This window comes from Pempheris klunzingeri, chromosome 9 (assembly GCF_042242105.1).
Source record: "Pempheris klunzingeri isolate RE-2024b chromosome 9, fPemKlu1.hap1, whole genome shotgun sequence".
Lineage (NCBI taxonomy): Eukaryota > Metazoa > Chordata > Actinopteri > Acropomatiformes > Pempheridae > Pempheris > Pempheris klunzingeri.
In genome coordinates, this window is record NC_092020.1 from 17,279,836 (window position 1) to 17,293,753 (window position 13,918).

The 13,918-nt window shown below is 40.5% G+C and overlaps 1 protein-coding gene across 1 annotated transcript in view; it reads right to left on the reverse strand.

Annotated features, from left to right (window-relative positions):
* Window positions 1-11,125, reverse strand: part of drp2 (dystrophin related protein 2) — a 70,800-nt gene extending 59,675 nt beyond the window's left edge. Inside the window, exons 1-2 of the mRNA XM_070836899.1 lie at window positions 10,918-11,125; window positions 5,557-5,731 (exon numbers count right to left, since the gene is read on the reverse strand). Coding sequence (XP_070693000.1) covers window positions 5,557-5,731; window positions 10,918-11,125 — 383 coding nt within the window. The remainder of the gene's footprint in view (window positions 1-5,556; window positions 5,732-10,917) is intronic.
* Between the last annotated feature and the right edge of the window lie 2,793 nt (window positions 11,126-13,918).

A 13,918-nucleotide genomic window follows, 5' to 3' on the forward strand; every position in this document is an offset into this window, starting at 1 on the left:
TGTTGAGGAATGCCCTTTGAGCCATTAACTCTCCAAATGTCTGGGCGCATCTCTGTAGAGGAGCAGACACCCGCTCCAACTGTCGCTAATTAGCTGCTTTTATTCAGTATGACAAAATCTATTGGAGCAATGTGAAGTATAGAAATTCATGTGAACTCATAAACTAATGAAGCAATTTGCCACATTTACATACAGCCATCCCAATAATTTCACTGTTCGGTATTTTTCTGAATGAGCAAAAACATTTAATTATCAGTAACAGGAGTCCAGAATTAGAAAAAAATGAAACCTTGGGCTGCAGGTGCATATTTTGAAATTGGTAATGTTTTGTTGATTTACAAGTAGAGGAAGTGTTAAATTGAATCAAGTCAACAGTGGACAAGGTCATCTGGCTCTGAGTGACCCATGTTTGCAAAGCGAATGATTGATAATGATCAGGAGAGGGCAGTTGTTGGTTCTGTCCAAGTTCTTGGTCATCCGTCTGTGTGTAGGTGCATGTGCATATGTACTGGAGTATTTAAAAAAAATGTTGTACTAAAAAAAAATAAATAAAAAGATTAATATCTGCTTGTGCTGTGAAACCGACAGGTTTTCGATGCTTTAATTAACACCAGCAACAACTGTTAAACATCTGTTTACATCAGTAGTGTTTTGAACACAGCAGTAAAACATGCAAATTAAGAGCAAGCCAATAATAACGGCTGGTTGACATGAACACAAAAAGCCATTTTATAGCACAGATTCTACTTTTTTTTTATCTGAATACACTTCACCTTTATGTTATCAAAAACATATCAATCAGGGATTTCAACTGACTTGTCTTGCTTTGCCCTCCATGCAGGTCTTCAAGTAAACAGAGCTAATGTACAAAGCGTGTCTCCAATCCAGGAGCCCTTATTGTTCTTGCAGCTCCACCGGCACAATGTTTTCACTCCTTTAGGGATTTGATTTGCTCCATATAAACCATTCAGTATGCCTGGGTACAGTGTGTGCACAAAACCTGATTATCTTCCTCTGCTAGTCAAACAGACACTGTAGCAGTCTAAAAAGTCTAACACTGTCTCTGATCTGTGCAAGACCACCTCTGATTAGTTCTGCACTAGATGGTGGGTATGAAGTCATAGTTCAGTGTTCTCTTCACAGTGTTAATTTCAAGCTCCACATACAAACACACACAAAGTGGTAATTCATCAAATTATTCATGGGGCTCCCATTGGTTTGTTTTTTCAATAAATTGCATCAAAGTTTCATTTTGTCAGCTTTGCCATCAGATATGGTGTCTGTCCCAAAAATCTTTCATTCCCTGGTTTACCCAGTGTGATATACACAATGTCATTGGCAGTTTCTTAAGGAAAAGAGAGCCGGTTTTGCATGGGGCCTAAATTCATGATTGCATGGATGAATTAACTAGTAAGACATCAAGAAGTGTCACTTGCTTACAAATGGAATATATGATAAAATCCTGTATGTAGAAAATGTAGGTTACATTTACATTATTTCATCAAGTAGCTCAAACTACATCCACCAGTATAACGGAGTAATACTGTGGAATTGAGCAAATGTATATATAGTATCCTGGAAAGGTGCTACTTCTACTTTTTTCTTTTTTCTGAAATAAACCACAGAATCTCAAAACGATTCTCAGACAGCAGTGAAAGCAAAATCCATCCCTTCAAGTGACTAAATGATTGATGGCTGACTTAACCAGCGGTGTCCCACATGCACCTGCGAACCCATCACTAACCCTTCTAGCAGTACAAGGTTTTCACCCCTGACCTTGTACAACAGAACTGTCATTAACATGTAATTAGAGCTCAATAAGTCCTGCAGTCATTTTACTGTAACATGCCGGGGGAGAAATGTAGGCAAAGTGGAGCACGGAACCACCAAAGGGCATTGCAATAAGCATTGGCAATTTATAGAAGGTACTAAGGAGGGAAGGCGGATGTGGAGAGGAGGAGAGGTGGAGGATGGATATGTAAAAAGAAATAAATAAGAAATAGAAAAGAGGAAGAAGAGCAAAAAGGTAGAGACTGAATGGGAAAGTGATTGAGAACAGTAGGGACTTTGAATGAGAAGGATCACAGAAAGCTCTACTGGTGAGCACAGATCATTGTGGTAATGACAAAAACAGACAGAGACAAAAACAGACTCAGAGGTCTCCCCCTGCCCTCAGACAGACGCTGAGTGTGGGTGGCTGGCTCTCTGCAGTAATCTGAGCCATGCGGCAAATAAATTCATAACATGCCACCAAGACACCCACACCATCCCCGGTGGGCATTCCCTGCGGTGCAAAACAGTGGGCACCTTACTATGTGGCTCAGCCTGAACTTCAACAATGCCTGCTATTGTTACCAACATGGTTGACACTGTAATCAGCTAAATTACATGTGAAATCTATTAGAAGAAAACTAACTCCGACCTACTTTATAACTGACTAAGCATTCTGCACTTATACTACACTTGGGGGGGTGATGATTCAGCACCAAGCTGTTGTGTTTTTGACTGCTATAGTATGCAAGTGCAAGAATAGGATGCAGTACAGCTGGTCTCAGTGGGAAAAACGCCGTGATCATATTGCTAACAATAACATAGAGGGCATGAGTAACACACTGATGAGTACATCCCATTTAACTGAATGGGAAAGAAATAGTTCAACATTTTGGGAAATATGCTTGTACTTTTTCTTGCAGATAGTTAGATGACAAGATTGATACCACTCTCATGTCTGTATTAAAAGAAGAAGCTACAGCCAGCAGCTGGTTAGTTTAGCCTCACAAAGACACAAGAGAAAGTGGTCACAAGCTCCATTGTCTTTTTTGTAAAATGTGTTAAAGGCTTGCATAGCCCAGATAAATGGACACAAATGAGGGAATGATGAAGGAATGCAAGATAATTCCCTGATTGTCCTGTGAATGAATTACCCAACCATTAAAAAAAACGTCCTGTTCTACAGCACAGACTCCACTCAGTAAATAAGCATAAATTTACAGAAACCTCCCACACTCTCATACTGTAATTTCATACACAATATAGTTACAGATGGCTGAATGGCCACAGCAATATGCTTGCAGTAATAAATGTCTCTTTTGCATATACTGTATATTCATATACATTGAATAGTGATTATGATAGACACAGCGCAATACAGTGTTGTTGTACACTTGTTTGGGGCTGTTATTCAAATCCTGCATAAGACAGTAAACCACAACCTGATATAGCACAAACCACACAGCAATAAAAACAGCATGTCTACACATTTTGCCAATGGCATCAAAGCAGTGTTTTGTAGTCAATAACACATGCTATGCAGCTGGTGAGTGTGCATACACTGGCTCACAGTGTAATGATTCTGCCTACTTTCCATACAACATGCCAAAAAGTGATCAAGCTCCTAACCTTCTGTTACCAGGGAAGAGTCCAATTAGCTGAGAAACACTGTGTCACACTGATAAATTCTCAGAACCATTGCCATCTGTAAATATTTAGAGAATGCATTTTGTGAGCTATTTATTCCTTCTTTTGACTTCAAAATCACAGGGTGTTTTCAGAAATGGGTGCATACAGGTGCTTTCATGTCATCATCAAATTAGGAAAACTGTTTAATAATTTAGCTCTGCTAGCACGACTCTAGGGGCTCTCATCCATACTGAAATATCTCAACACTGATTAAATAGATGTCCTTATTCATGGTCCCAACAGCATGAATCCAACTGACAGGCCATCATCTGAATTTTCCTTCAGAACCACCAGCATGTTTTCACAAATCCAGTAAAATATCTCAACATCCATGAATTGGCACAACATTTGGCAATTTCACGACTATCAAATACCTGAAAAACTAGTACTTTACTTTTTTAGTACTAAGTAGAAAATGTTGGTACACTGATACACTAAACTAAGATGGTGAGCGTGGTAAAGTTCATACCTGCTTAACATTAGTATGTTAGCATGCTGCTGTTAACAGTGAGCTCAAAGCACCACTGTGCCTGTGTACAGCCTCACAGAGTGGCTAGCATGGCTTTAGACTCCTAATTAAGAAATGAGTACTATGGTACCACGAAGGAGGTTTCATTCAATTCCAGTCAAGGTACTGTATACTATGGGATATAACTTACAACAGTTTAAGGGATAGAAGGAAGCAGCTATGGCTTTTAATAGAACAGAGCCTCAACCACCTGTCAATCAATGCCAGACAGGCCATTATAAAGCCAGTCGTCTGCACTTGTCCAGCCGCTGGCATTAAACGCAGTCAGACGTTTCCTCTGGACAGCACTCACCCTCAAGGTTAGACGGCTTTTCAGTGAAGCTCTTTCTCATTCGTTCATTCTTATATTCCTCTTTCTCTCTGCCCCTCCCATTTCCCTGCGTCCCATCTCCCTTCTGTGATGATTTAATACCAGCTGTCTCTCTCTCTCTCTCTCTCTCTCTCTCTCTCTCTTTTCCTCCTTTTCCTCTCTCGGCCTGATGAAGTCAGAGTACAGCCACTGCAGGCCATCCATAGTGATCTCATTACACAGGACTGCAGGGGAAACTGTCTTAACCAATTTCACAACTATCCTTCCTTAACCTCCCCCTCCCTTTTCCCGGTTATCAGGGTCAAGTAAGCAATTAAGGGGCCAATCGTTTAAACAGGATGCCAGTGGTATTGAAGAAATAGAGATGATGCAGCAAGCCTGGACAGTTTCCAATTAAGCATCAAAGAACAACATGAACGCCCTTTAATTGTTTTGCCATAGAAACCCTCTCAAGTGTAACTTGCTTGCAATGGCAGTATTAACCCATGTGATGTTAATAATTAATGATCTGACTGGAAGGAGTGCTGAAATATGCATCATTGTGCAACAGCACATTGTTAGACAATACTTCTTTAATTGCCTGAAAACTGGTCGTGAATGGCAACAAGAAGAATTATCATAGGAAAATGAAAAACAAAGAAAGAAAGAGACAGTACATATAGATGCTAGACATCATTAGACTGTATTCCCCCTTGTGACTGGCTGGACATAAACTTACACATATTAGCAGAATGTTTCCCCACAGATACAACCGCAAAAACAGTCAGTCAAAGCAATTAAAAGTGAAATTTTCCCTTATTACTTAATAAGAAAATATTCTAACAATTAAGGGTCTGTATAAAGTGATAACTTTGGTTACACCAAAAGCCCTCAGGCTCACTAAAAGGCTTTTATTGGTTCCATTGAACATCTCTATGCCAATATTGTGTGTGCAAACAGTGGCCAGTTATAGCAAATGGGCTATGAAGGGGGATTTTTTTTTCCAAATTTGGTCACTGCGACAGAGGAAGTTGTTTTGCCTTTCGTTTTTGTGTTCTAGCCTGTTTATGTTCAGTAAACTGCTCAGTAAACTCAGTGAGTTTCAGTATATCGGAATGTGACAGTGATGGCAGAGCTTTACTGCTACTGTTACGGCAGACTGAACAATCTCCATTGAAGTTTCCAAATACAGCCACTTCCTTCTTTTAGATACAATGTGCATTTCGTCTCCATCTTTCCAGACTGTTAACAGTAAACACCACTGTGAATGTCCTCTCACCGGATGTTGTGCGACTTGCGTTTGATCTCATTCCAGCAGAGGTTCATGTCTCCCGTTTGGTGTGGGCCGCCTCCTCTCAGTCTCCTGCAGTCGGTCCCTTCCTCCTGCCCCTCACCGTCCACTGTGGACTGGCACGGCACACAGTGGCATCCCGGCCACGAGGGCCGCCCCGCAGCTAAAGAGACACACAGAGACACAAAAAAATTGTTTAAAACAGTAAATGATTTGAGTTTTTGACGGCTGATTTTCACATTTTTGGCTTGAATCTGTTGATAATTCATATTTTGTGTTAATCTATAAAGCCAGTTTGGGTACGTTTTGAACATTTTTGGCTTTGGTGACCCAAGGGGTACTATGAAATAAGAAATTATAAGATTGTTGTCGACAGGAGCTCAAACCGCTACTACACTTCATCCCCTGGACCAAATCCATAAACATTTAAGCTGCGTTCAGACCAAAATTTACTCTGTGTGAAAAAACACATCACCCTCAAGAGCAGGCGAGTCAACTCAGAGGCCTCTAGAAAAAAAGACGCAGTGTCGTCTGGCAAAAAAATGAAACCTGTCTTCTGCTGCAACACTACACAATACAGCATCATCCATCAAGGCACTGCAATGGCCACATCAAATACATGCAAAAGCACAATTCTGGGAGATCGTTTTGCAACATAAGCAGCATATAAAGGATTTCTACAGTGACAACTTTCCAGAGTAAAGCTGTACCTCATATTATACACGGCTGTGCAGTGTTGTAGTGTCTGATAAGCCTTTTCTTACTCAAACTCGTCTCACCTGTAGCAACATGCCTGCACTAACACAGCACCTTGCATTGTTTTTTTTAGGGATGTTTTCGGTCTGAACACCCACTCAAAATGAACAGGCTGAGAGCAACATATACAGTACACCACACCAATTTTCTCTGGGACTGTCCAGTTTTTCTATGAACGAAAACCTGCTTCATGGCTTCTACCCTTCTATCAGTGTTTCAAAAGGTAGAAAAACCCAACAAAATACAAACTCACCAAAGCCATTACACTCTCTATTTCTTTGAATTAGCAGCTCGTAGTTCAACATTTTAGAAAATAAGCCTTTTCGCTCTCTTTCAAAGAGTTAGATGAAGAAATGGGTACATTCTCATATCTATATGGTATGTTACGTATATGGTAGGAGAGGACCTACCAGCACCTCTAAAACTCACGAATTAATACATTATATCTATTTTGCTTAATTCATAGAAAAGCCTAAGTGTAAAAACAACAATTTGCTGCATTACAAGGGCTCATGTGCTAGTAACCAATAACTTCCTACAATCACCGACTGGCTGCCTTGAAACTGGTTCTAAAATGTTAGATTATTCTTTTAAAGTTGCTATAATAAATATAATGACTAAATCACTGACTTACATTCATAAGGGAGACAGAAACATGAATTTACATGGATGAACATGTTGCTCCATAACTGCTGGATTTGTAAATAACAAACTTATCTCTAATAAGTGTACTGTGTCAACCTGAAACTTGACAATATGTAAGTGTTTCTGCTTCCCCGAAGTGGCCAAAACATCTGTTAATGTATGTTTAAGTTAGAGGTTTGATCTATGAAAGTGGAGATAATTGGGCACATTAATCCTTAACATGAATAATCTGCCTAATGCAAGACAAAAATGTATATATTGTTTAGGACAATCTATGTTCAATCTGTCGTGAAGCGACTGGCCAATTTCTGATATTTAATTGGCCAAAAGTGGGTGAACAATAAGTCAACAAACAGATTCCTCTACTGGTCTAATTATAGGTATTATATACCTTCCTTGTGAAAGAAAGCACAAAAAAAAAAAAGTGAAGCACCACACACACAAAAACTCTGGTCAACAAATTGAATAACTTTGTCCTGTGTGCAGGATAGAAAACCTGAATCATGAAACACCAGCAGTTTTATCCCATTATTCCATTCCATTAAACTCAGGGAAACAGACAAAAAGCCTCTTTTTTTCCACAGACTTTTAGAGTCAGGGGGCATGCAAGGCTAGACTTGAAGAGGTGCAATCCCCTAGATGGAGCTGGGAAGAAAAAAATATCAAGGAGGCAGCCCATGCACACAAACACACACGCTCTACCACAAACACACACACACCATAATAAGCGGCATTCAGGCCAGTAGAAGCTTTTCGACGTTCACAGGTCAAGATAAATCTTGTGTGTGGTCACTGGGCTGTCAGAGGCATCCTGTCTTTTCTGTTCTTTTCACAACCTTTGCCTCAGCAGCAGCTTGGCCTCTCAGGTAGCACCCCCAGCCTTACACTCGCGCACACGCACACGCACACACACACGCACACAGACAAACACACATGCATGCATGCACACACACACACACATACACATAGCATAAATATAAGCTTCCCTTTGGTTTGGTCCGAAAGCTCTTATCACATTGTTTTTGTTTTTTTTAACTTGTAAAATCTGATTTTCCCTGCTGGAGGTATCACCCTCTAACCTTTACAGCAGCAGTCAGCAATCCATCTAGATAACACTCACTCGGATATACAGCTATACAGCTATCAAAGCCCTCAGCCATTTAAAGGAAGACTGCGTAAGTTGAGCTTGGGTCGGGACACGAACGCAGCGCGCTGTGACAGGCTCATAGAGCACTAAAGAGGCAGACAGAGGTGGACAGCTGGTAGAAATTCAAAAAAGCACACAAAGACATGAATCCATCACCAGTCCCGTCATCCGTCCCACCAGTCTACCACACATTATAGGAGTTTATGTTGTTTTTATATCACCAATGGATAGTTTGTATTTATTCATGTTTGAAAAATATTTCCTGATTATTGCAGCTGAAACGTTTAGTCGCTTCAATTATTTATATGACAACTAATCAGTTAATCATTCTGACTATTTTTTCTGTGATGTCAGCTTCTCCAATGTGAGGATTTTCAGCTGTTTTCTATTTCAAATCTTTGTAAATATATAAAAGAGAAAAATCTGTGTTTTGGAAGGTGTGCTGCGCAAAAAAAGCCATTTATAGATGTCAGCTCCGACTTTTTTCAGTTTTGCTTTTTCAGATTTTTAACTATCATCTGATGATGATCAACTAAATGATTGGTCATTTAATCAAGAAAATAATCAAAAAAGAATCAACAAAGAAAACAGTGCCAGCTCTAATGTTAAATGTAAAATGTTTTATTTTAAAATGTTTTATTTTATTTTTGTTTTTAGCTTAAAAATGTGTTTTATTTCACCTTAATGGAGAAACAAATCATGCATCAAGCATATTCTTACTGTAAACAGGCATTTGGTGGATATGCACATTTAACATAAAGGAACAATGATCACTTGAATGTCTTCAACTGAGAAAATATTTTTTGTTGGTAGTGCCAAAAGAATCTAAAACATCAAAAAACATTATTTTTCATTGCTTTTTTTTTATGAGGGACCATGAAAGTGTTAACGTGTCTAACTTACTGCCTCCTTTTGAGTATGTCTCTCTCGAGCTCAGGTGGTTTGTCTAAAACAAATTGAGCCTGAAGTGAACCAGGAAGGAGGAACTTTTGTTGCAGTGTCAACATTTGAGTGAACAAGAGGGAGGGAAACACTTTCTTTCTTTTAACCCCCTTTCTTTAACTTTATCCTCCTGTCCCTCTCTGTTGCTCCCTCTTTTTTCCTCTGCCTCCTCCTCGTCCTTCTGTACATATTCATCCTTCTCTCCACTTTCCTATAGCTGGATTGGTTTTTGTTTTTTATTTCACATGAATCATCACCATCTCGTTCCCACTCCTGTCTCCTGTTATCTCTTCTCTTTCCTTCCTCCCTTTTCTTCCTCAGACAGCTCCTGTTAGAGTAGGTGAGTCTTGTATGAATCAGCAGTACCCTGCACAACCCTCCCACACTTCTCTCCTGCTCTCGCTGTCTCTTTCCCTTCGCTGATAATCAGAGGTCACGTGCAACTCTGCATACTGTTAGCACTTAGCGCCTCACTTGAGCACAAATACTTCCAAAAATAATAACCTAAACGCCTCTATATTCTCTGCACGGATTTGATCCAGTTCACTGCTGTGTTTGTAAATAAAACATGGAAGTGAATGCAAGCGAGGCGGGGGAGGCGCCACATGACACAATGAAGTTTAAGAGCCGAGTGGCAGCATGATTGTTTGTTTGCGTTGGAAAGCTGCCTCTCCAGGATGTGAAATGGAGTTGAACAATGACAACTATCAACCACACCACTGCTAACACCAAGAGAATACCCTGCGGGTAAAAGATAGCTCTAAGAGAGGTTGGTTTCTGGAGTGAAGAGGCCTGTCAGCGACCTCAAATCTATCTTCTTCCTTTACAACTTTTTCTAGGAAAGCTATCAGCAAGGTTTCACATAAAGACTCAAACTCATACGTCACTGCACCTGCAAAACTGTATTCATGAACTTCTTTAGATATTTTTTTTAAAAATCAGTTCTTGTTTTTTGCTGCAAGGCAGATTAAAAGTAATGGCAACAGAGAAATGATGTCTGCAAAAATCAGGTCATGCAAATATCTCTATTATCTGCGTCTCATAGGCACACATCTGCATCATGCAGGCATGTATCAGCGCACAGTGCAAGACATTAGGTGCGTCTGTCTCCCGCTGTAAACTTCAAAAACATGAACCAAGCTTTAAACATGCATTATTTACAGCCTTGATTGGATGTGGCGTTGCTCAGTCAAGCGCATGTAGTGCGTGTTTTCCAAAGATTCTGAAAACCAGCAGAGATTTCACTGACATGCCACAAACTGACACAGGCAATATTCATCTTGCTGCTATAGCTACGGCTCTCACCTCCATGTACTCATGACTCTTTCCTGCGCAAATCATAGCTTCACACTTGTGAAATTGCCCAATTATGTGAACAGCGCAGACAGAATATCTGCCTCTTGTTCTCTCTCTGTCTCTTTTTTTCTGACCACTACAGCCAAGGCAACCTTGGAAGGACAGTTTCCAGACAACATGTGAGTTTCAAATCAAAGAACTTGAAGATGATAAAAGATAGCATACAAAGCTTTGTTGGATTTCAGAGAAAAAGAGAAAAGACAGTTTGACTGTGCAGATAAAGCCTCAGAGGATCAAAGCCATTGTGCCGCTACACCATGTCTACACATTGATATTAATCTAAGGGAATCAAGACTGTAGCAAAGATATCCATGAGAAGCAATAAGATAGCTAGGATTTACTCTCATTACTGGAGCTCTGCAGATAAATGCAATTCTTTCAAGTGCTTTTCTTTCACAGTACCTACCTTAATAGTACAGGCTTGCTGCGCCGTTTCAATTCCTGTCTCAGACTCTCGTTGTTAAAGCTGTCACTAAGGGTAACTGAGTGTTGACAGTATTTACCCTGCCTGGTGATTGGCTTGGCAGAGAATGCAGTGATAAGTTGGGCATGCAGGGAGGGATAAAAGGAAAGGAGACAAACAGGGGGAGAGATGGCGGTAGGGAGGGAGGTGGTTCGGAGGGGAGGACAGACACAGGCATGAGGAGAGATGGGGTGACCTAACAGGCAGAGACTTCTCTCTTGGTCAAAGACTTCTCTGTCCTTGTACATTCCTGCTCACACCTACATGGCCCCCCACTCCCCAAGACCGACGGGAGGAAAAGGCCATCTGCCTGATGTCCTTCAACCCACACACACACTCTGCCCAGTGCACACAAAAATGCACTAATGGTTCTGGGAACAGCCTTCAGCCTAAGAAAAATAATAGAAACAAATAAATACAATACATATTACATTCCTCCACCCGCAGTATACACAGTTAATAATGAGGAGCACACAAGCCTCAGCATGGTGACAGTACAACAAAGGAATGTGTAGGATGTAAAGGGGTAACAGCAAGGCAGCAAAGGTGGTGTACAGGGGAGCACAGGTTAATGTTTTCTCTTTGTTATTTTTGGATGTTTTTCATGTTACTTTTCCTTTTTCGGAATTCAAGGAAAGCAATGTCAGTCGGTCTGTCTATCACTTTGGTCCAGACTGAAATCTCAAGAACTAATAGATGGACTGCCTTGAAATTTGACACATCAGTGGTTCCCAACATTTTTCAGCCCGCGACCCTTGTTCACAGGTTGTGGCTTCGGATGAGTTGTTAAGAATTTGAGAGTGTGAGTGTTTTTTCCCTTTTTAGATTGCTTAATTTGAAGGCTTTGGTTTAAAGAGGTGAAAGTATCCAATGTCTCACAAGAAAAAAAAGTAGATAAAAAAACAGAGCAGTTAAATATAGTCTGTGTAATATTATTACATAACTCCTTTAATCATTTTGTGACCCACTTGTGGGGTGTCTGAAACCCCACATTGGAAGCATTTTACAGAGTTACACAGAAGGCTTACAAAAGTTGAAAAACTATGTCCTCTCAGTCATTTACTCATCTTCTTTGGGGCTCTCCTTTGAGAAAAAGTTTGAAAGGATAAGGAGTAAGGAGTCAAAGCCCTGGATAAAGGACTTTTTCTTAGATAAATTTATTTCTCACATGTAATACATTCGAGTTAAAACATACATCCTCTGTGACAGATGGAGTGATTGTACTGAAATGGAACTAATTCTGTACTGTAGTTGCGAACGCATCCTTCTGTCAGCAGGCTAAAGCCAACAACAATTTGTAATGCTTTTACACCCACAATTACAACACTTAACAGAAGTGATAAATCCATTATGCACTGTCCAAAAAGTAATGGCGAGCACTGATATGGACACCCAGAACTGCGTGGCAGAGCGTCCCTGAATGTGCCGAACAATTATTTAACTTCAACTAAAAAATGCTAAGTCAACAATGACTCAGAACGTTAGTGTCCAGGAGGCCTGCTGGTAAATAGTATTGTAATACGAGTCGGTGACAATGTACTCGTGCACTTCTGTGAGAGTGTGTATGGATGCATCTTTATGTGTGTGTGTGTCCTGTGTGTCCTGTGTGTGTGTGTGTGTGTGTGTCCTGGCTTGTTTCAGTAGCAGGCTCTTGGCTTTGTGCCTGATGGGGGTTAGTGGAGGTTGGACCACTGCCTCCCTGCTGCTCTGTCCCGCTGTCCCACAGCCCCTCAACAGCCACCAGTTAGAAGGCAAAAGGGAACACACACACACACCCGCACACACACACACACACACACACAAACACACACACACACGCACACGCACACACACCCTCCAGCTCTCAGCCCCTCTCTGCTGTTGATGCAGGATGAGCGAGTTGAGCTTCCCCTCACAGCTGCAACCGTCACACACTGCTGGAGGGGCTGGAGGAGCTCCAATGACACAGTGCACACACATACTCACATAGGCACTCTTGAATATCATCTATTAAATAGTAGGCATGCACAAAGACACACAGTTACTGCAAGAAAAATAACACCATTACAACTACATCAACTCTATCCTCCACATCCCTGCCGGGCAAAGGCAGCTGCCAAACTGTTACTATTCGCCCCTGAAATATCGCCGTACTCCTTCCAAACTTGACTCCTTTTGTCTGCTGACATGCGGCACAGTGATTTGTGATTGGAAGCACCCAACAGAACAGCAGGAGCAAGAAAGGTCTTTCACTTCCCCTCCTCCTGCTGTCTTCCTCCTGTACCCCTATCACGACTGCACATTGTCATGCTCATAGTGTTTTGTCCTCCAACCAGATATTTCATTACCCTTCCTACTTTATTTATTTATCTTTTCAATGACAAAGTAATTTGTCATCCACACACTTATTTATATTTACATGATGCCATTGCTTTTTTTTGTCACTAAAAGATGGCTTTGAATCTAGAGCTTGGCAGTGAAATAAGAGCTGAATTGACATTAACAGCATTATTGCTGGAGGCGGAGGTGGGGAAGTGTTGGTTGAACAGTTTATAGGAAGCTCATTGCTTTGATTCTAGCATCGGGTGAGTAATGGTTATGTATTTAATTCAATTGCTTGTTGAATGAAGTGCTTCTAGAGCAGCAGTGAAACAACTACAGAATGAAAATATTATTAATTGATAGATTGTATATACACATATATGTATATATATATATATATATATATATACAGTGGGGCAAAAAAGTATTTAGTCAGCCACCAATTATGCAAGTTCTCCCACTTAAAAAGATGAGAGAGGCCTGTAATTTTCATCATAGGTATACCTCAACTATGAGAGACAAAATGAGAAAAAAAATCCAGAAAATCACATTGTCTGATTTTTAAAGAATTTTTTTGCAAATTATGGTGGAAAATAAGTATTTGGTCAATAACAAAAGTTCATCTCAATACTTTTATATACCCTTTGTTGGCAATGACAGAGGTCAAACGTTTTCTGTAAGTCTTCACAAGGTTTTCACACACTGTTGCTGGTATTTTGGCCCATTCCTCCATTCAGATC